General features: G+C 48.5%; 1 protein-coding gene across 5 annotated transcripts in view; it reads right to left on the bottom strand.

Moving 5' to 3' along the window:
- The window catches only part of KDM6B (lysine demethylase 6B), a 950060-nt gene that overhangs the window by 137170 nt on the left and 788917 nt on the right, over positions 1–23973 (bottom strand). For all 5 annotated transcript variants that reach the window (XM_085639043.1, XM_085639042.1, XM_085639045.1 and 2 more), the window contains 2 exons: positions 13353–16489; positions 5550–5676 (listed from right to left, as the gene is read on the bottom strand). In XM_085639043.1, coding sequence (XP_085495169.1) covers positions 5550–5676; positions 13353–16489 — 3264 coding nt within the window. The remainder of the gene's footprint in view (positions 1–5549; positions 5677–13352; positions 16490–23973) is intronic.

Here is a 23973-nt window from a genome sequence, read left to right as displayed (position 1 = left end):
ACATTGGACGGTGCCTTGGTGGGATATTGGGTGGGGTAGATGTTAGCTCGAGGCAGTACCCTGACCGAATGATTTGGGTCACCCATTTGTCCGATGTTATGGACTCCCATACGTGGATAAAATCTTGTAGTCTGCCCCCGACCGGAGTGGAATGGTCTGGGGGGAGGGAAGGGGAGTCATTGTGCGGGTGGGGTGGCAGAACGGGTATTGTTGGTTTTGCCCCTGCCCTTATTGTTGTTGCCTCTGTAGCCACCTCTTTGGTTGCCCTTTGAAAAGGTATTTTGAGGAGGGGATTTGTAGGAGGTAGAGGCATTATCGGTGGAGGAGCCTCTACCTGTGCCACGAAAGGACGAGCGTCGAAAGGAACGCTTAGAGGCTTGGGTCTGGAGCGCTCCCATAGACTTCGCTGTGTCTGTATCTTTCTTCATTTTTTCGAGCGCTTCGTCTACCTTTGGGCCAAAGAGTGTTTGCTGGTCAAAGGTGTGATTAAGTATTGATGTCTGGACCTCAGGCTTGAACCCTGATATCCTGAGCCAGGCATGGCGGCGAAGCAGGACACTGGTGTTTATGGCTCTAGAAGCAGTGTCTGCTGCATCGAGGGCACACTTAATGGAGGTGTTTGTGATTAGTTTGCCCTCCTGTATCAAGTCATGAGCTTGGCGTTTGTATTTCTCTGGAAGGTGCTGCATAAGAGCCTCTAATTCATCATAGTGTGCTCTATCATATCGCGCAAGCAGTGCTTGTGTATTTGCAATGCGCCACATGTTTGCAGCCTGGTAGGCGGTGCGTTTACCAGACGCGTCCAGAAGTTTAGATTCCTTGTCTGGTGGTGGGGCATCTCCTGAGGATTGGGAGTTAGCCCGCTTTCTAGCTGTGGAGACAACTAGGGAATCTAGAGGAGCAGGGCCCTTGATGTATGCAGGGTCTGTGGGTGCCGCCTTGTACTTCTTCTCTATTCTAGGGTTTAGTACTCTGGCTCTGACAGGGTCTTTGAATACCTCTGTAGCGTGCTTGGTGACACCCTTAAGCATGGGTAAAATAGCAGTGGAACGATCTTGTAAATCAAATGTATCCAGTAGGAAGTCTTCTTCCACTGGTTCCGTGTGCATGTCCACCCCATGGTAGTGTGCTGCTCTCTGCACTAAATGGTGAAACCCTAAAGAGTCCTCTGGAGGAGACGGCCTTGATGGGTATAGGTCGTCTTGAGGTACATTGGGTACATCAGGGTTATTATAATCCTCCCATGGATCTGGGGTCCCTGGTGGGGTGGGATCCATTGGGGCGTCCCCTGGGTCATTGTCCGGGTCCCCGTCATCCGGATCTGGGGATGGGGCCGGATCGTAGTGAGGTAAAGGTGGAGGGGGTGGTGGTGGGAGGGGGGGTGGCAGTGGGGAGGGTACTCTAAGGGGAGAAGTGGCTGAGTCCCTCTTTTTGGGTGGAGGAGGAGGAGCCGGAGCCTCAAGGCGACGCTTCTTAGTAATCACAGTCAAAAGGCCAGTCTTTGGATCTCTGGACAAAGTCTTTTGTAAAGGGTCTGGTGTAAACAGAGCCAATGGCGCCGAGTCGTCTGTCGGCACCGGCGATTTCGGAACCGGAGGTTTCGATGTTCTGTGTACGCCTTGCTTTTTGGAGGTCTCCGTGTGTTTCGGCGTCGAATGCTGTTTCGGCGCCGGAGCGTCGGTGCCGACCGATTTCTGTTTGTGTTTGGTCGGCGCCGAGTGTCCAGGTTTCGGCACCGGTGGTTTCGGAGTCGAGCTGGATTTTGCAGGCTTCGGTGCCGAGTGGTGTTTATCGGCACCGGGCGTCGGCTGGCTCGATCCCGAGCTGCCGTGAGACTTTGAGTGCTTCGACACCGGGCCCGAAGGTGGGGTGATCGAGGCTTTGGTTTTGGTTTTGCCCAGGCCGGCAGGCGAGGGGGTAACCGGAGTCTCTTTGGTTTTCGGTGCGGGGCTGGGAGGGGGCATTGTACTCACGGCCCGCTGTCCTGGTGTTACGTCCTCCAGGTCGGAGTCGTCGGCCTCGGAAGCGCTGACGATGTCTTCTCCCAGTTCGGTGTGTGTCTGCCCCGAAGCTTCGGCGTCGTCTCCGAAGATGTCCGGTGGAACTGTTGAGGATGAGTGCGCCATGGTGCGTCGAGCCCTTCGATCTCGGATCGTTTTCTTCGATCGAAAAGACTTGCAGGCGGGGCAGTCTCGAGCCTCGTGTTCCGGAGAGAGGCAAAGGTTACACACCTGATGGAGGTCGGTGTGGGGAAATTTAGACCCACATTCTGGGCACTTTTTAAACGGAGTCCTTTCCATCGGCCGGGACCGGAGTCGCGGAGGGCCCGAAGGCCGGTGTCGATGTACGGGATGGAAAAAGTGCCGCTTCGAGAGATGAAGATGATGAAGGAACTCGAAGAATCGAGGATTTTCCGTCGAGGCTGGAACCGTAGAAGTTCGAAGCCGGAGCACGAAGTATCACATCCGAGCCCGATGGCGGAAAAAAACAATCTGAGGATGGAGCCGAAGCCCATGCGCAGTACGGACCGAAGGAGGAGTCACCAAACTCGTGACTTCCAAGCACGGTCCAAGAAGAAAAACAAACTGCAAACATCCGGGCCCAACACCAGATGGCGACCTATGCTAAGTGTACAATCTGCAGCTCATATGCCTCGAACAGATAGTCTTGTGGGACGTTGGGGATATCTGGCATATTGTAATCGTCCCATGGGTCTGGGGATCCTGTAGGGGTGGGGTCCTGTGGCACATCCCCTGTATAATGATATGGGTCGCCCTGATCATCATCGTCTGGAGACAGGGTCGGAGAACGATGAGGTGGGGGTGGAGGTGGGGAAGGAGGGGGAGGGGAAGGTATTCTGAACGGAGAGGTAGCAGAGTCCTTCCTCTTTGGAGGTGGAGGCAGAGCAGGCTTCTCCAAATGTCTCTTTTTGGTAGAGAGTGCCAAATGTCCAGTTTTTGGATCCTTGGTGAGAGTTTTTTGCAAGGGATCCGGTGTAAATAGCTCTGGTGAGGTCATTTGGTCCTTTGGCGCCGAAGCGGCGCCGAAGGCGTCGGGGCCGATGTCTTCTTAGGTTTTTCTGTGCCGGTTTGTTGCTTAGAACCCGGCTTGGGACCCTCCGGTCTCTTGGTCGGCACCGAGATGGGCTTCGGCTTGGAAGTGTCGGTGGCCTTGTGTGGTTTGGTCGGTACCGAAGATGGCGTCCGTACCGAAGAGCCCCGAGGGCTTCGGTGCAGAGCTCGGTGTCGAGGTGGAGGCCGGTTTCTTTTTCGGTGCCGAAGTGTGTTTCTCGGCACCGCTGATAGGCTGGCTCGAGCCCGAGCCGCCGGAAGGCTTACTTGGCTTCTTCACCTGGCCCGAAGGTGGGGTGTGTGAAGCAGTGTCTCTGGTCTTGCTTAGGCCTGGAGGCGAAGGCGTGACCGAAGCCTTTTTGGGTGTCGGCACGGGTGTGGTGGGGGGGGGGATAGGGTAGATTGGTACTCACGACCCCCTGCGCCGGAGTGATGTCTTCCACATCTGACTCGTCGGCCTCGGAAGCGCTGACGAGGTCCTCGACGGAGCGATGATGTTCTGGATTGTCGATGTAGTCGCCGAAGATGTCGACTGGAATGGACGTCGAGGAGTGTGCCATGTTCCTTCTGGCTCTTCGGTCCTGGAATAGTCTTTTTGGATCGGAAAGACTTACAGGCCGGACAGTCTCGAGCCTCGTGTTCAGGGGAGAGTCAGAGGTTGCATACCTCATGAAGACCGGTGTGGGGAGATTTGGACCCACATCGAGGGCACTTTTTAAATGGAGTTCTTTCCATGAGCCGGGACCGGAGCTTGGGTAGGCCCGAAGGCCGCCGTCGACTACTGGAACCGAAGGTTTGTGCCGATGAGAAGGTGCGTTGATTGAAGAGATCACGATCGAAACAATACCGCGAATTGGGGTGAGGATTGCGCGTCAATCGTCGAACTGGAAGCTGTTCGGAACCGGAGCGCGAAGATTACATCCGAGCCCGATGGTGGAAAAAAACAACCTGAGGATGGAGCCGAAGCCCATGCGCAATACGATCCAAAGGAGGAGTCACCGACCTCGTGACTTCCAAAGACTTTGCAAGAGGAAAAACAAACTGCAAACATCCGGGCCCAACACCAGATGGCGATCTATGCAAAAGTGTGTAATCTGCAGCTCATATACCTCGAACATATACATTTTTTATACCTACCCAATTGGTCTGGATTTTGTCTCAGAGTGTGTGTAATCAGTCCTTGATTGAGTGAATACAGTAAATGCTTAATACACCCTCCTGATAAGCCTAACTGCTTAACCACACTACCACAAAGAGAGCGGTTAGTGATTATCTAATTTAGCCTCTTCTATACCTCTGGGGACCCCCTGGACTCTGTGCATACTATACCTTACTTTGGTATAGTATATACAGAGCAAGCTTCCTACACATGGTCAATGCCTTTTCAGCAACAAAGCTAAAGCAACACCTCTCCTGACTGGCTAAACACTTTCACACAAGCAATACAGCCAGGTTCCACGGCTATCTCATCAGTTTGGGTGCCAACAGATGCAGTCAGGCAGGGAAAAAACACAGCAAAGGTACATTAACATTCTTTCAAAGGAAGAGGTCAGACACTTCCTCCACATATTCACCAACTATGATACTAATATTCTGACATCTTTGTCTTGCGTGACAGGATGCCAGTAAGGAGCACATTGGCTGTTTTCTTCCTTAATAGCAGGGATAACTTAGGACTAGTGGGTCCATCAGTTAATAGCTTAGAGCTATGCTCTACCATTCTTAAAGAAACCCTCTTCCTCTTCTCCCGTACCCACACCCGAACAGCGTCATGACAGATCTGCTTTTTACCCCAAAGAGTGAATTTGCTTCCTGGCTTTCAGAGAGGTTAGGGATGCTATGCCTAGTGCCCAGAAAATGTGGAGGTCTAGAGCCAATTCTGGACTCTGGATTACTTAACAAGCCCCTAGAGAAAAAAACCAAGCGGTTCACCCTTCAGCAAATCCAGCCCTGAAGTCTTAGGACTGGTTAGTCCTTCAGAGATGCTCATTTCTTTGTAGTACAGGCAATATTTGTGATTCAATGTGGGCAACTAGCACTTTGATTAAAGTGCTTCCATTGGGCTGGTCTTAATTCTAAGAATCTTCCCAAAACAGATGGGAGAAATGCTAAAGCAGAGGGGCATCAACATCTGTACTTGGACAACTTAATGCAGTAAAACAGATTGATTGCAGTCTTCATCACATATGAGATTTTTAAAAATAGCGTGATGATTAAGTGTACTTCTAAAACTTAAAACAGTGCCGCACACATTGCAATGCAACCATTCCACAGAAGGTGGAATGATACAGTAAACATACACTAACAGGAGGTGAGAGATTAATACGCCTGTGGGTGGGACTAGAAGCCCTCTGTATGTATATTTTGAAGAATTAGTAACAGGACGAGTGCCCCTAGGAAACAAAATAGTTGCATTTTCAGCAGACCATTTGTCTGACAATTAAAAAAAAAAAAAGAGGTAATTGTGGCAGGACATACATAAATACTAGGAGTGGGTGGGTTGAGTTTTTCCCTGGGAAGGTTCTTCTCGGATCCCAATTGTGGCTTTACAGAATAAGACAGCAGCACGTACGACTCCTTAAACTTGTCCTTTTGTCTCACATTCCTGTAACAGAAAGAACACTGTGTTAGAGAATGAGATGCCCAGACATGTAAAACAGAAATCAGTAAGAAGGGATGGGTGAAAATGGGCAACTAACAAGGGACTAATAAGGATTTGGATGAGGTGGGACTTCTTGCCTGGTAATTGGACAAGGTGTCTTTATGAAACTTTTTCAACTCCCAGAGAATTGGGGACTACTGTTGGTACTGATGGAGACTTCGACTAGTTGCAGCATTTATGGACCTTCTGGGATGGGACAGAGATTCCAGAACAATTCAGATTGCGAGGTTTAAAAAAAAATAATAATAAAAAAAGATAAAAAGCAGAATTTGGAGGGGCAAAGAGGTGGGGATGAAGTGGAAAGGAAGGCAATGTACGTGTAGCAGTGCATCACTGTTTGACAGTTTCGTTTAACAAAGTCACTTGTGACATTTAGAAAACCAGTATTCCCAAGACCTTGGTAATGACGAACTGAAAACTGTAAGGGGTTCCACGTCCCCAACAGCCACCCATTGTGCCACTGAACTGTCAAGCATATATATGCCTAAAGGGATTTGCCTGTTTAATCCTTCGGAAACAGGGCCTGTCTTTTGGCATAAGTGCACCTGTACACCGGTTTCAGACCATTCTTTCAGAATTACATGTACAAAACGGCCAGTTAAGATTTATGTATGTGTACCAGAATATAGTGAATTTGAACCAAAAACGTCATCAACTGTTGCGAAAGGACCGTTTACTTTCAGGTCTTTGGTTTAACAATGGTCCAGGTATATTGGATATGTTTTAAGTCCATATGAAGGATCGTCAAATAGCCTGAATAAGGTGTTGTCTGTAAACAGTTCATAGATCATCAGCAAAGAGCCTAGTTTTTTTACCCTCACTTTTATACTGGTATTAAGCAATCTCAATATGGATTCTGGCGCTATAAAAGAGAAAACTGGCAAAAGCCATTATAAAGAATCCAGAGGCGCAAACAGTTTGGTGGCCACAGAGTTACATTCCCTCAGCTGGAGGAAGGCCAAGTTTAAACTGCCTGAGGGAAACTAGTGACTCCACGTGTCTCCATATCACCAGTGCATCCAATTTCGAGTCACAGACTCTTTATTTTACAAACAACTGTTTCCTGCTACTTGCAGTCCAGTTATGCACAACTTCGAGCTCAATAAGCAATTCCAGAAGACATTACCTGTTGAAGAAAAATTTGGAAATAAACCCCAGTCTGAACCCAAGGGGGTATGGGATGAGGGGTTAATATCTGACTTGGAATAAAGAATGTGCAAAGTCAATGAACTCTACAAAACCACAAAAAGTGAACAGTCTAGTTTAAGGGAAGGATTCGGCAAATGCAAACTTGTAAACATGATATAAAATGAAAAGCAGGCAGATCAGACAATCACCTGTGTTATATTCCATATAGGTACCATAATATAGACCAGGTAACTTCATTACCCTTCACCTATATTATTCCCTACATTACACTTGTAACGGTTTACAGGGACTGACCTTTCACCTAGCTACAACACTGTATTCAGAACTTGGGTTTTCCCTAGTTCGAAATCTCATACATTATGCATGAGGATTCTTGGAAGCATAGCAGGACAACCATCTCCTGTATAATATCTATGTATCTATAGTTCATGCCAGACGTCATCCTTAGGCCGACACAGTAATACAGCGAGGTAGGACCCTGGGGAGACCTATGGGTATATATACATCACATCTGGCTAAGATAGAGCAGAGGAGAATAAGACTTCCCGGCTGACACACTGACCAGAGACGCTGAGGTTCCTGCATGCAGACACTCCAGCTTGCAGTGGTATAACATCCCTTGTGGGGTGTCGAACCTGAGACCAGGACCGGGTACCACAGTCTCTCACTTCAGGTAATGGGGTTGACTAAATCCTAGAGGGCTTCTTGGCTTAACACCTATACACATGCTAGGTACATCTAGTTAGAGAAGCATCATAGGAGTATGCATCTTATCATGTGTTTTATATACTCCTATGTATTCATGATTATTGTACGATGGTACAGCTATACCATCCATTTACCTTTTATAGTACTGCTTATCATTTATATCTTATACTGTCCAACGGTTGTTGCAGCTCATCTATTCTACACCAGAATAACAACAGTTCAATAAATTCTTATTGAAAACACCCAGCCTATTTATTCTGTGCATCTCTCTGAGACAGACTAAGTAAGCACGAGTGACTAAGCGAAAAGTAGTATATTGTTTCCACGGTCCTGAGGGATCCGGGTTCTCATGTTTGATGGTTGCCAAGAACTTTTCTCTCCTTGGTAAGAGGAGATTTTAGTGGCAGTGTGAGCTAGTTGGTACAAGAGGCCAACATACTCAGGGGGGGTGTTCAGAATCAGTCGGACACCAATCCTACAGTGTATGCTGTCCAAACGCGCAGATCCTGTATAGTTATTATAGGAGCTACACGACACCTGGTGTGCTGTACAAAGTGGTCAAATTAAGCGCAAAAAAGATTCTTCATAGACACTGTCCAGCTCGTATACCAGGTTACCCATTCTACTGTGTGTGGAGCCACACCTTCCTCAAAGCGAGAGATTGTAACTGTACTAGCTCAGCAAATATTATCAATGGATATTTCCATATAGCAAGCCTCCAAAAGGAGGCAAGCAGTTCAGTGACCAGTTGCAGTGTTAACGATTTAGCACTAAAACAGGAACAGTAACGAATCAGCCCACAGCTTAGGCATGCCAAAGTGAAATTTAACAAGATGATGCAAGATCGATATCTACATTCTAAAGCAACAATAACTCATGAAGGGAAGCGTTAGAGCTAAAATATCAAGACTTCATGACAAAAGATTGCCATGGACTTCAAATACAATATGACAAAATAACCTCTTCAGCATTTTACTCTCTCTGTCGGAGCACATTTAGAAGAATGCCACTTTGCGGTACAGACACACAGTTAAAGGAAGAATACAATACAGCTATAACTGACATATACAATCCCATGCAGTAAAAAACATTCTTAAGGCTTGGCCACAAGGGGGGCAGGGGAGTGGTATCAACAGCCTATTCTCGAGGGATCTGGTTTCACCAGACACACCTACCTCCAAGAGGAGTAAAAAAAAGTTAACACAAGTAGGACTTTCTGGCTCCAACCACTAGATGGCGGAATGCTTGGCCACACAAAAGAGGGTTTAATAGTCTACTCTTGAGGGATATGGTTTCACCAGACTTGCCCATCTCCAAAATGAGAGGGGGGAAAAAAACTGAAAGAAGGGTTAAAACAAGTAGGGCTTTCCGGCACCTACCACTATATGGCGCAATATACACAGCATGTAAATCTATAAGAGATTCATGCTGCAAAACCTTATTGTGGATATTTTCAATAACTGTACTCCTGACCAAGGTACACAAACAAAACCAAACTACCATATTGCACTGTTGTTCATTACATAACTGTACCCCACACAACAGAAAAAAAGACCTTCTAAACGGAGATCTTGATTTTGGTGGTTGGTGAGAATGGCCATACTGGTGGGAAATCACATGGCCAAAGAAAGAATTAAGAGCAATTGTCTTGCATTGCACAAGGTCCGGTACAAAGAGACATCACTTGACAGAACAGACAGAAACAGGTGGTGTTGGGTGCGTAGAGAAACCAGTCTTTAGCTATCGTAGAGGCAACAGTTTCACCACACATCCAGAAAATGTCTAAAGGAAGTGTGAGATTTGTTGTTATACAGATGTATGTGCTGTATGGATTATGTTACCCAGTAAGCATTGTTTGTGACATGTAATGCTGTAGATTCACATGCTTTGCATACTCCTGTCATCTAGTGTTGAGTCCGGATATGTGCAAGTTGTTTTTCTTCGTAGAACTCCCCAGGTAAAGTGACTCCTCCTCTCAGTGATATTGCCAATGGGCATTGACTCCAGTGTTAGATTGTTTTCCCGCAGTCGGGTGAGAATGGAGTGTAAGTCTTAGTAAAACAATGACCATGCATATAATAGCGTAACTAGGTACTGCAATGGCTACAGGTGTCCAGGGAGAAGGGTGGGCGCATGTCAATCTACAGCACTACATGCCACGAACAGATGCGTACAGGGTAAACTAATCTGTTCAATGGAATGTGTGGTTGTAAATACACATGGTCCGCATAGACTATAAAGCAGTGGTGAACCTGCAAGTGTTGCAGTTTGAAAAGGAGTACGCAGCACTGCCTGTTCTACATTCGCTGTGAGAATGATCTGGGTAACAGGGTCAAGAAGCAGCCGCCCTTTTGATAGGCTCTGTGTATTCCATCAATGCAGAGAGTGATGTGTGCTGCCATCTATCAGCACTAGATCTTGTAATTGTTCCTGTGACTGAGACCATTGACTTGACAGACATTCTTGCAACGGACGCAAATGGAGTCTCGCATGTGGCACCAAAGCAATACAAAACAATATCATGCCTAGAAGTCGTCGTAATTATTTTGATAGTTATGTGTTGATTAGGGTGAAATTGATGTAGCAGTTGTGCGATGTTGTGAATTCTGACTGCATTTGGGTAGGCTAATCCAGTGTGTTGAGAACAGCCCCTAGATTAACGGTGAACGCTGAAGATGTGATTTCTGGATGTTGATTGTAAACACCAATGGATGGAGAAGTTGAATAGTGGTCTGAGTGTGTTGTATGCACAAATGAAGCATACTGGTTTTAATTAGTCAGTTGTCCAAATACAGGAAGACCTGAATGCCCGGTCTGCGCCGATTTGCTGCAACTATCGCTATACATTTGGTTAAGATCTTGGGTGCAGTAGTGAGTGACCTGGAATGGAAGCACTTTGAATTGATCATGTGTTCCTGCTATGACGAACCTGTGGTATTTTCAGTGAGCTGGATGTATTGGGATGTGAAAGTAAGCCGCCTTTTAGTCTAGTGCAGACAAAGTCACCTTGTTGTAATAGAAGAGTTAAAACTTGAAGAGTAACCATGTGAAAGTGCTCTGAGTGGATGTTTTGATTAAAGGGTCTGGGGTCCAGTATGTGCCAAAGTGAACAGTCTTTTTTGGGAATGATGAAGTATAGAGGGTATACTCCTGAACCTTATTATGCTAGAGGAACAGGCTCTATGGCTCCTTTCTGCAACCGAGCCTGTACTTTTTGTTTGAGCAAGGTTTCGTGCTGTTTGGAAAGTATGTGCCTGCAAGGGGGGATGTTTGGAGGGGTTTTGATGAGCTCCAAATAATAACCATGTTGGATAATGTACAACACCCACTGGTCTGTTATGGTTTACCAGTTGGGGGAGAAACGTAGTCGACCCACGACAGATGTAAAATGGTCGGGGGAATGAAAAATGAGTCACTGTTTGGAAATGGAGGGTGTGGCACGAGTAGAGGCACCTCTACCACTTTGTTTATAATTATACCCTCTGTATGTTCCTTTGTAATATCCTCTTGATGGGGAGGTGTGATGCGGTTGCCTATAAGAAGAGGTAGAAGCATCTGAGGGTTGTTTCATTACCCTGTTTGTATGTGGGCATCAGAAGGAACCATGAGAATTGGGGGTTTGAAGCGCCCCCAATAATTTGGCAAACTGTGTCCTTAATTTTTTCTAGTGTTTACTCCACTTGGGGACCAAACAGATGCTATCGGTCAAAAGGGACATTGAGTGTCTGCTGTATTTTTAGCTTAAATCTAGATATACGTAGCAAAAATGTTCCTACGTAGCCGTATGCTTGTATTTATGCCCTTGGCAGCTGTGCCCGCAGAATCAAGGGCATATCTGATGGTGTAGTTTGATGTCAATTTCCCCTGTTGTACAATTGATGACCTCATTTTTTTGTACTCCTCAGGAAGACGTTGGAGGAGTTCCTCCATCTCGTCCCATTGGCCCCTTTTGTACCTTGCTAATAAGAGGAGGAGTCACTTTACCTGGGGAGTGCTGCCACCCTTTTCGCTGAAGCATCAATTCGTTTGGGCTCTTTGTCAGGTGACGGGGCATCTGCTGATGTCTGAGAGTTTGCTCTTTTGTGGGCATTAAATACCACCAGGGAATCCGGGGGAAGTTGTCCTTTAATGTAATGTGGATCTGAGGGTAAAGCTTTGTATTTTTCACACACGTGGTCTAATGATGCGTGCCCTCACTGGATCTTGAATGTTATCTGAGTGACGGAGCATTCCCTTTCGCATGGGCAAATATTGACATGCTGTATTAGTAGAGGAGAGTATTACAAAGAGAGTCATCCTCTACGGGGTCTTTGTGCAAGGGGAACAGATGATACGCAGCTGCCCTAGGTATAAGTTCCTGAAACGATGTTTCATCATCTGGGGTAGTGGCTTAGCTGAGTAAAGGTCTGGGTCATTATCCTCAGGAGGTCTATGTCAGTTGTCCCATTGATCTGTGGGCTGCTGATCCTCTCCTCCTCCCCTCTGCACCCCATTATCAGACTGTGGAGAACCCTTTTGGAGTCATGTCTCCTTTGGATGAAGTAGGTGCTGATTGTACTCCCTCTGTCAAAAATCAGACCAGAAGAAGTCTGAATATGTAACTTCTGCTTCGGATTGAGCCTTTCCTTCAGTCTCAAGGAACAGTTCCAATGTCAAAATAGATGGTTTCAGTGCCGAACTAGAATTTTGTTTCGGCATCGGAGTGGTCAGAGCCGAAGAGGTGGAGGATTGAGAGCTCTGTGCTGATGCGGCAGCTGGTTTACTCGGTACCAAGCTTGACCATCTCAAAGTGGAAAGTTTCAGCTTGGCTTTCAGGGGCGGGCATCCTTAGCAGATTCAGTGCTGAACATGGACTGATTGAAGTGGTGGCCAGGGAGCTGCAATTTCGGTCGCAACAAATCAGGTTCGCCAAAGATGTCGGGCGTCTCTTCCAAATCTTGCAGCTGCATCTCTTTACGACACACCCAACGATTCCGCAACGTTTTCTTCGATTGAAAAGATAGGCAGGCCTCACCTGTTCCTTGTTGTGGTCAGGAGAGAGACACCTGTTGCAAACCTCATGAAGGGCTGTATGGGGGTATTTTGCGTGGCAGTTGGGACAGAAAGGAAATGGAGTTTGGTGCATCCGTAGAATCCGATGAGACAGGAAACAAAGCACTAATGGGAGAGGCCCAAAGGCCGCGACTGGAGAACGTAGAGTCGACTATCAAGGGATTGCCCCTGTTTTTCGTTTGCATTGCCTTTTGAAAACAATACCAACTGGTAAAGAAGTTATCAGCGAACCGAGGACGCCCGAAAGCTGTCTCCAATCAGACCGCTTAAGTACACATCTGAAACCGATGGCGGGAAAAAAAACAATCTAACAATGGAGTTGATGCCCATGTGCAATATCACAGACAGGAGTCATTTTACCTCATGACTTGAGACTTCATAGAAGAAAAATAACTTGCACACATCCAGACGTAACACTAGATGGCAGGAGTATGCAAAGTATGTGTATCTGCAGCCACACATGCCATGGAACATATTTATATATATATATATATACACACACACACACACACACACACATCTACCTATATACACATACACACACATATATGATGGTGTTAATCATGCAAGAGTGAGTTTGACATCGCATCATCATACGACTATGCTCAGCCAACTCAGGGGGTTCCTCCACAAAGGTGCCTTGGAGGTGCTCTATGCCTGGGCACAAGCTACCATCATCTTGTCCCCGTGCCTTTCCCCTGTCTTCTTACTTGCTGGCCCGCACAATCTCTGCTGCAGAGTTCTTGATTGTCAAGTCGACCAGAGCAATCCTTTTCTCTTCCACCTCCGAGGCAATGAAGGTCTCACGGTTGCCGCTTTCTACTTTGATGAGCCTGATTTTCAGCTCCTTGGGAGGCCCTCCCATGAACGACCTCATTTTCAACAAGTCGGCACATACTGTGGTGGTTGAGGTGGCGGTGTTGCTGATCTCTTTAGGCAGAGCAGGCGGTGACTCCTCTTTCTTCACAAGCTCAGTTTTCAGACGCTCTGAAGTAGAGGCAGGTTTGACTGCTTTAGCACCACTTTCAGCCTTTGCATTTTCCCGGGACTGGATTTCTTTGCTCTGCAGATCCAAATTGCCCAGGATCTTTCGGTTCTTTTCTTTTCGAGACTTGTACCCTTTGTGTCGGCGGCTGCTGTCTTTGCTGGACTTCTTGTGTTTGCGGTGTTCTTTGCCCCGATCCCGTCTTTTGCTTTCCTCTTTTGGAAAAGGCAACTGAAGTGAGGGCAATGGAGAAGATGGCAGTTGTGTAGTCAATAATGGAACCTGCGGGTGTGGTGATGGCGGCAACTCTGCAGGTGGTGATGGTGGCAGTTCTGCAGGAGGTGATGGTGGCAGCTGCATTGGTGGCGATGGCGGCAGCTGCACCGGTGGTGATGGCGGCAGCTGCACCGGTGGTGAAGGCGGCAGCTGCACCGGTGGTGATGGCAATGACTCCACGGTTTCAAGTGGCAACTGCTGCACAGGTAGTTGCATCTCTGCAGGTGGTGATGGTGGAAACTGTGTGGCTGGTGATGCTGGCAACAACTGTATGGGCGGTGGTGGTGGCGATTCATGCAGTGGCAGCTGCATCTCAGGTAGTTGAATTTCATGTGTTTTTTTGAGAAAATTCTTGTCCAAACACTTGTCACGATCGTTCGTTCTATTCACTACATCCTGCTTTCTTTCTTCTGCCAATGTCTCACAAGCCCTGCTAATCTCTTCTAAGATGTCCGTATCTGACTTTCCATTCCACTTCTTTTCTAGATGCTCTTTGATCTCGGATTCCCTATTGGTGGGAGAAGGGGACAGCCCTATGTTTGGTCTGTGATCCTCGCGCCAGACTTGCTCAACGCTGCTTGACTTCTTGCCTGCATTCGATGCCTCTGGCTCATCCCTCAACGTTTTAGTCCATGCAGTGACTGAGGTAGACATCTGAGAGGGTATCTGTTGAGTGGCACAAACTGGATTCTTTTTAACAAAATTAGCACCAGAAAAATACTGGGAGGCATTAGCTGCCTGTTTCGAGTTTGGGCTGCCTCTGTAAGAATATTTCTGCCCTTCTAGCACACTAGCCAACGACTTGAGAATACTACCACTGTTGTGCTGCGCATATTTAGCAACTGGGGGCTCCTTGTGATTGCTGCTGGGAGATCCACCACTTTTTACATCGGTGCCTGTAGTGCTAAGACCACTGGGGAAGCGGTCTTGTTGCTTTTCTACTGACTCTCTAGAAATATTTCTTTGCTGGCCAAAAAACTGGTACAGCTTGGTGGGGGTGGGGCGTTTGACAGCTGCTGGAACCTCCGGTTTGCTGTCAAGGCTAGCTTGTGAGCTGGACAACAGCTGCTTTTTGGGGCTGGACTCAGCGTTACCAGATTTTGAGTATCCATTCTCCTTGAAGAGCCCCGGGCTGAAAATTGCTTCGGGTTGGATAGTAGAGAGATCAGTCGTATGAAGCACACCAACAGTATCTTCATTTCTCAGTGGAGAGGTCGACAGTGCCTTTGGCCTATCACTGGGATCTGATAAACTGGCATTGTCTTGCTTACCAGGCCGCACAGAGGCCGGTAAGACACTTGGAGGAGGAGAAGGAAGCTCAGAGAAATTGGGTGTCTTTTGAGATAGCTCATCTTCTTGCTGTATGGACTCATCCAACATCTTCATGATATTGGCCAAACCGTCTGGCAAAATCTTGGGAAATTCCGATGGTTCTTCAAACTGGTCTTCCAGTTGTCCACCTGGGAAGTCAAACAGTTTCTTCGAAGCTGGCTGAACTAAGGGAAGAGACTCCTGAGTCTTATTGGCCTCCTTTACAAAGGGTGGATTCGGTTCATTGCTAAACCCAGCGACTTCCAGAGGCGCATGGCTGCCAATTTCCAGCGGCAATGTCTTTGGGTGAGGGGTAGTTTGCTGGGCACTGGAAGACCCTTCCAAGTGCCTATAGCTTCCTGAGGTATTTTCTTGAGGAGTAGGAGACAGCAAAGGGGAGGCTCTTATTACACTTAAAGATTCTCTCTCTTTCCTTTCCTGGTCAATGAAGCCCACGGGGCTACTAATGGCAGACTGATCAAGGGCTTTGGAGACCCTGGTTTCCTGCCCTGGACACTGCTTTGATGCTTCTTCAGGAAATGGGCAAGCCTTGATCCAGTACTCTGCTTCAGTCTTAACACTTCCAGTGTAATTACAGCGTAAACCAGAAGGAGTTATCTCCCTTAGGCTAGGACTCTTCTTCTCCTCCAGGTTTGGATCAGACGGGAGGACGGAGGCATCAGTCTTCACTTCCTGCGATTTCTTGGTATCCAGTGATGGGCAAGAGGTATACGCTTTTGGCCTTTTGTCCTCTAGTTCATCTAGGTTTCTGATAACTTGCTCGATACTCTGGAAAGCTTCTGACCCCAGTGACTGTTTCCTGCTGATATTTTTCGAGTTTTGAGAACATAGGTCATACCCGCCTGTTCCCAAAACTGTGCCGCTAGTGCGAGCAGTTACTGTTGTATCACAGTGGTTGTAAAACGCTTCCTGCTTGACGGGGGGTCCATCTTCCCCAAAGAGAATTTCATCCAATGGGTCCTTTGCTTTGCCTTCCGATCTCTCGCTGTTGGTGCTCCGAGGCAAAGATGAGCTACTTGCAGAGGGCAGCCAGTTAGGACAAGAGGAACTGAGGCCGCTGAGGGTGTTTGGTGGTGTTGCTGTGGTCAAGTGTGGGGAGCAAGCTAAACTGGATCCATCCAGTGCAGGAGTCCGAGTAGAAGGGGTTTCTGGGCGAAGCGATCCCTGGTGAATGACTGGATTCCGGCACACGAGTGGCTCACTTTTGCCCAGATTAGCAGCTTCAAGGCCTGCATTTTGGTAGCGGTCGGGGCCCTGTGGAGGCAAGAATAAACAAGTGTTATTGAACAAGGTTGAAAGCTCATGAGTGCAGAATGCCAGAAAACGTCACCATAATCCTATAGGTACAAATCTTGTTCCATTTGTCTTAAGAGGTACTACTGGCAATCGAACAAGTGCCATTAAATATTTATAATCGAGAGCATGGAGTGCATGGCGACTCTACATGTAGCAAGTATATCCTGAACAACAGAAAGAAGAGGATGGACTATTAGCTATTCATCTAAAAAAGGGGGGAGTGAGGGGGAGATTCACAGTTATAGTGTCCGTATCTGTAACATGTTCCTGAACATTGTCAAAAACTGATGTATGGTTGTCATATGCAAAATAACACCACTGTGCGGGGGGGGGGGGGGGGGGGGACTGCCACCCCCGCACTAATACTCCAATGTCTTAGTTGTGCTTTGGGTGTAGGGTGGCAGCATGGAGGATAGTGCTTTGGGTGGTGGAGGGGGCGATGCCTTGGGTGGGGGAGTGATAACTGGGGCCCGCTGCGTCCCCAAATTCATTTTGAGCAGGTGGTTGTGATGTTCGGAGGGGCACTAGTGCCTTGGGTGGTGTGATGGTAGAGTGTCTTGTAAAACATATTCTAGCTTATGTTTCCCAGCACCATATTGAATATGCTACTTACCAGTATGCATCTGTTCTTGGCATGTAGGGCTGCTGACATTCATATCTGTGCATAGATCGCCGCCTAGTGTTGGGTCCGGATGTTTGCACGTTGTTGTCCTGGAAGAGTCTTCGAAGTATCCTTGGATAGGTGACTCCTCCCCTGGACTACAGTGCGCATGGGCATCCTCTCCATCCTCAGATTGTTTTTCGCCATTGTGGCAGTGATGGAGTAGATACAGAAAGTGATGACCATGCTTGCAGTAATTCTGAGAGCTGCAGCTGCGACAGGCGCCGGGGAGGAGGGAGGGCGATATGAATGTCAGCAGCCCTACATGCCAAGAACAGATGCATACTGGTAAGTAGCATATTCAGTTCGAGGCATGTGGGCTGCTGAATTCATATCTGTGCATAGAATACATAGCAGTGCCCTCTATTAGCGGCGGCTACCCGTGCCAGCTGCAGCGGTCTGAAAAAGTGTTTTGAGAACAGCCTGTCCTACAGCTGCCTGCTGTTTTGACTGCACATCTACGCAATAGTGTTTTGTAAATGTGTGTGTAGTGGACCATGTGGCTGCTCTGCATATATCATGCAGGGGAATATTTCCTAGGAAGGCCATGGAAGCCCCCAACTTACGTGTTGAGTGGGCTCGTGGTGGAATAGTTAATGTGCGTTTTGCCTTTTGATAACAGATTTGAATACACTTAACTATCCATCTGGCTATCCCTGCTTTGGAGATGGCGTTACCTTTGTGGTGTGGGGCAAAGGCAACGAACAGTTGTTTTGTCTTCCTGAATGGTTTAGTCCTGTCGATGTAGTACATGAGGGCCCTCCGTACATCTAGTGTATGTAGTGCCCTTTCTGCAACAGTTTGTGGGTTTTGGAAGAAAACGGGCAGTTCAATAGTCTGGTTCATGTGGAACTGTGATATTACCTTGGGCATGAACTTGGGGTTGGTACGTAGTACGACCCTGTTAGCGTGAACCTGAATAAATGGCTCTTGAACGGTTAGTGCCTGGAGTTCACTAACTCTTCTGAGGGAAGTGATCGCTACTAGGAAGGCCACTTTCCAGGTAAGGAATTGAATCTCGCATGAGTGTAGAGGTTCAAAGGGTGGACCCATCAGGCGTGTGAGGACCAAGTTGAGGTTCCACATTGGAGCCGGTGGGTGACTAGGTGGAATGACTCGTTTGAGCCCCTCCAAGAATGCTTTGATGGCAGGCACTCTGAATAGAGAGAGGTGCTGCCTGGTTTGCAGATAGGCTGATATTGCGGTCAAATGGACACGTATAGAGGTGTACGCCAGATTGCATCGATATAGGTGTAAGAGATAACAGATGATGTTTTGGATGGATGCGTCCAGCGGGTTGATGTCATTATTTCCGCAATAAATGACGAACCTTTTCCATTTGGCTGCATAGCAAGCTCTGGTAGTGGGTCTCCTGGCCTCCTTGATGATGTCCATACAGTCAGGTGGCAGGTTGAGATAGCCAAACTCTAGGACTTCAGGAGCCAGATCGCCAGATTCAGCTGTTGCGGATCTGGGTGCTGAACCTCTCCATGGTTCTGCGTCAAATGCGCGGGTTTGATCCGCAGCCTTTGATGCGGCACCACGGAAAGTTCGAGGAAGGTGGTGTACCACGGCTGGCGTGCCCACGTGGGAGCAACTAGGACGAGTGTCAGGGAGTGTTGTCGGAGTTTGCGGGCCACTAGCGGTATCAATGGCGCTGGGGGAAAAGCGTACGCAAATCTGCCGGACCAGTTCATCCATATCGCATTGCCCTGCGACTGCGGATGTGGGAATCTGGCGGCGAAGCTTGGGCATTTTGCGTTTTCGCTTGTCGCGAATAGGTCTATCTCCGGATGACCCCACTGCTGAAAGTACGGTTGGAGTACTGATGGGTGTAACTCCCACTCGTGCATTTGGTGGCTGTGTCTGCTGAGCAGATCCGCCATCTGGTTGTCCTTGCCAGGGAGGTGTTCCGCCATGAGGAACATGTTCCTTTGAATGGCCCACTTCCACATGCTCTGAGCCAGATGAGACAACTGTGGAGAGTGTGTGCCTCCCTGTTTCTGTATGTAGTACATTGCGGTCATGTTGTCCGTCCGGATCAACACGACCTTGTTGCATAAATGTACTTTGAACGCCTTCATGGCTAGGAAGATTGCCATCAATTCCAGAAGGTTGATGTGCAACTTCGTTTGTTGTGTTGTCCATAGTCCTTGCACTGTGTAGTGGAGTACATGAGCTCCCCATCCCTGGAGAGACGCGTCCGCTGTCAGTACTATTTGCGGGACAGGCTCTTGGAACGGTCGGCCCTTGCAAAGGTTTTGTGGATTCCACCAATGCAGAGAGTTGTATGCCCGACCGCTCACCAACACTAGGTCCTTTAACTGTCCTTGAGCCTGATTCCACTGACGTGCTAGGCACTCCTGAAGTGGGCGCATATGTAATCTCGCGTGCGGGACTATGAAGATGCAGGAGGCCATCATGCCTATCAACTGCATGAACACTCGCGCTGGAAGTGAGTGATTGGGTTTGAATTTGGAGATCAGCATTTGTATGCTGTCGATCCTCACAAAATTTGGCTGAGCTGTGGCCGCCAGAGTGTCTATAGTCGCACCTAGGTACTGTTGTACGTGTGCGGGCTGGAGATGGGACTTTGGATAATTCAGTGAGAATCCCAGACTGTGAAGAAGGTGAATGGTGCGGGACATGTGGCTTGCACATTGCTGGGCTGACTTCGCTTGAACGAGCCAGTCGTCTAGGTAGGGGTAGACGTGTATATGCTGCCTCCGTAGATGTGCTGCCACCGTAGCGAGGCACTTCGTGAAAACCCTGGGCGCTGTTGTCACGCCGAAGGGAAGGACTTTGAACTGATAGTGCTGCCCCTGAACAGTGAACCTGAGGTATTTTTTGTGTGAGGGGTGGATGGGTATGTGAAAGTACGCATCCTTGAGGTCCAGTGTGGCTAGGAAGTCTCCCTGCTTGAGAAGCGGAAGGACTTGCTGTAGAGTGAGCATATGAAAGTGCTCTGAAAGAATGTACTGGTTCAGGGGTCTCAGGTCCAATATAGGTCTGAGCGACCCGTCCTTTTTTGGAATTAAGAAGTAGAGGGAGTACACTCCCGCACCCTGCTCGTGGATGGGTACGACCTCTATAGCGCCTTTTAGAAGCATACTTTGCACTTCTTGCTGTAAGAGCGTTAAGTGCTCTGAGGACATAGGACGGCTTCTTGGTGGTATTGTGGGTGGAGTGGAGGTTAACTCCAGACAGTAACCGTATTTTATAATATCTTTGACCCACCTGTCCGTGGTGATGGAATTCCACGTGGACAGGAACCTTTGTAGCCTTCCCCCGACAGGTGTTATGTGGTCGGGAGGAAGGGAGAGGGCGTCACTGCTTGTTCTTGGGGGAGGACCTGGTGTTGCCGTAGCCGCGTCCTCTGCCCTTTGTGCTGGAGCCACGATATCCACCTCGGGTGTTTTTATCATAGGTGGTCTGTGTATTGCCTTTGTTATATGTTTGTTGTGACCCCTGTCCTCTACCTGCTCCCTTGTTTCCGGGGCGACGAAAGGAGCCGCTCCGAAAGGACTGAGTTTGTAGTGCGCCCATGGACTTTGCAGTGTCCGTATCCTTTTTTATCTTTTCGAGGGTGGTGTCAACCTCTGGCCCGAATAAATAGTCGGGGTTGACGGGCTGGTTCAGTATATTGTTTTGTACCTCAGGCTTGAATCCTGAGATCCGTAGCCAGGCATGTCGTCGCAACATGACGCTTGTGTTTATGGCTCTGGCAGCCGTGTCTGCAACATCTAGTGCGCATTTGATGGAAGCGTTCGTTAGTAGCTGTCCTTCTCTGATGAGCATTTCTGCGCCTTCCTTGAACTGGTCAGGGAGATGTTGGAATATTTGCTCAAGTGTGTCATAGTGCGCTCTATCATAGCGAGCAAGGAGCGCCTGAGTGTTGGCTATGCGCCATATGTTGGCAGCTTGGGCGGCAACTCGCTTGCCAGAGGTTTCTAACACCTTGGACTCTTTGTCCGGGGGAGGAGCGTCACCTGTTGTTTGCGAGTGTGCCCTCTTGCGTGCATTCGCTACGACGATGGAGTCGAGTGGTAATTGTCCTCTGATGTAAGTAGGATCCCCAGGTGCTGATCTGTATTTTTTATCAATCCTGGGGTTTATCACTCGTGCCCTGGTGGGTTCTTTGAAAATGTCCTTGGCTGGTTTGAGGACCCCCTTCAACATTGGCAGAGTCTTTACATGTCTTTCTGAGGATGCAAAGGTGTCCATTAGAAAGTCATCTTCGATGGTATCAGAGTGAAGCTGCACCCCATGGTTATTGGCAGCACGTTCGATAAGAGCATTGAACGCTGCAGTATCCTCCGTAGGAGATGTCTTTGCCCCATAGAGTTGTGGATCCTGTGCATCGAGAGGTGCACTGGGGTCTGCAGGGTCGCCCCAAGTTTGATCAGGGTCCTGCTGGTCATCAGGGTCCGTGTCTACATGGTAGGGGACTTGGTCAGCCATGTAGTCCTCCAATGCGTCTGTATCGGAGCGTGTGGGGGAGAACCGGTGTGGATCCTGGTAGGATGATTGGAAGGGTTCATAAAGGAGAGGTTCCGATTCTGCAGGCAACTTCCTTTTTAGTGGGATCCTGAAAGGGTCCAATGGCGGCTCCGAAGTTATCCTTCGGTCCTGGAGAATCATTCTGCCAGTGCCGGCGTCGATGATACGTGCTGGAGACGTCTCAGCAGGTGTGACCGTAGGTTGGGTGACCCGTGTCCTGAGTTGGAACATTTTTGGGATTGTTGACGGAGGCAAGCCGAAGGTAATGTTGGTCGGCACCGAAGAGGCTGCGGGAGCTCCGACCGAACCGGAGCCCGACGTGTCCTGGAGGACAGGTGTGGTTTTGCTGCCTTGCGTCACACCAGGTCGTACTTGGGGCGCCTTCGAGGCTTTGGCACCGGCCAGGCTCGTAGAGGCGGCCGTAGATTTTTTCGGTGCCGGAGGGTCATCGAGTCGGGGTGAAGAGATCACCGTCGAAGTCTTCGATACCTGAGGCTTAGGTGTCACAGCAGGCGGTACGGCCCTTGGTGTCGTCGGTGCCGGTAGCCGAGCAGGTTTGTCGGTGCCGATGGCTTTTTTCCGTTTGTCGACTCCAACGTCGCCCGCCTCAAGTTCGGCACCGAAGTCCCCCTTGGTGCGGTCGGTGCCGACGCGGTGCGCTGGCGTCGAAGGCCTCGATCCGACCAGCGCTACTTTCAGTTTCGGTTTCGGTGGAACCTGAGCAGCTTTCGGTTTCGGTTTTGTGATAGGGAAACCAGCCTGTTTATGTATTAATGGCTGCCGCTGAACGTCCGAGGCCGGGCCCGAGGGCGGGGCCGGAGAACTGCGGGATGGGTCTCGGGTAAGGCCCGAAGGCGATCCCTCGACCGGAGCCATAGGCTGTGGCACTGGTGTTTGAACGGTTTGAACAGGTAGGCCTTGTTCATCATTGGAGCTACTTTCTTCGGCCCCGAAGGCCTCCTCGTCGTCTCCTACCTCGGTGTCGTCTTCACCTCTGTGGAAGAGTGACTCGCCTTCCTCGTCCGATCCGGGTTCGTGTTCGGAAACGGGACTGGAGGGCAAGACTTCCAATTCCTCGACGTCCTCGGCCTCGCCGAAGATGTCTGTCGGGGCCGGTGCCGCGTGCTGCGCCTCGAGTCTCGCCGCTCGTCGATTCCGCAGAGTCTTCTTCGAGCGGAACCGGGCACAGGCCATGCATGTTGATTCGTCGTGGTCCGGCGAAAGGCATTTGTTGCACACCGGATGGACGTCGATGTGTGGGTACTTCGCATTGCATACCGGACACCTTTTGAACGGCGTCCTGGATTCCATCGTCGAAGTCGTCGATGGACAGGTAAATGCGAAAGCAGTCGGTGCTGAAAGTTAGTAAACTAACAAATTCTATCGAAACCCGATCGATAAACAGTACCGACGCGAACTAAAGGCCTTTTGGCCTCGAAAAAATATTTTCCTAACTTGAGCTAAGATAGCACATCCGAACCCAATGGCGGAAAAAAACAATCTGAGGATGGAGAGGATGCCCATGCGCACTGTAGTCCAGGGGAGGAGTCACCTATCCAAGGATACTTCGAAGACTCTTCCAGGACAACAACGTGCAAACATCCGGACCCAACACTAGGCGGCGATCTATGCACAGATATGAATTCAGCAGCCCACATGCCTCGAACATTGTATTTATCTATGCATTTTCTAATATCCTTTAAAAACGGATTACCTAAAAATAGTATTAACAATATTTGGACCATGTGTTGCTGCTCCTTGTGTCCCTTATGAATTACTGTGACCGAAATGCCTGCACACACACATTTTGCTCTCCGTCCATTTCAAATGTCAAAAGAAATGAAATGTCTACAAGACAATGAAAAAGGTGTTTTAAGCCACATTGACATTTTACAGTCATCCAGATTATCTCTATATTTCACATATTTCTGCTTGTGGATTTTTTTTTGTCCTGTCATGTGTCAGGGCTTTTGACATCCGAGCAGCACACTATATATAATTGTGAATGTATGTTGCTTTCCTTCGTGCAGGCATGTATCAGTTGATCAATGTAACTTTTAAAATATTGTTAATATGCCTGTGTTTCGCTTTTAATTGTCTTTAATGATAATTCTATCATCGAGAATTAACATTAATTTTGGAAGGTTCAGTAATGTCGATGTCTGCCGCTCCTCCTCTGCAAATGACAGTTGTGCCTTTTTGAAGATTGTTTTCTCTGTGTCAACGGCTCTTTACAGGCACCACATTAGAATCCTGGCTGTAGTTCATATTCCACAACACT

Source organism: Triturus cristatus, chromosome 12 (genome assembly GCF_964204655.1).
Source record: "Triturus cristatus chromosome 12, aTriCri1.1, whole genome shotgun sequence".
Taxonomy (NCBI): Eukaryota; Metazoa; Chordata; class Amphibia; order Caudata; family Salamandridae; genus Triturus; species Triturus cristatus.
Note: the sequence above shows the minus strand (reverse complement) of the source record. Positions and strands in the feature narration are given on the sequence as shown.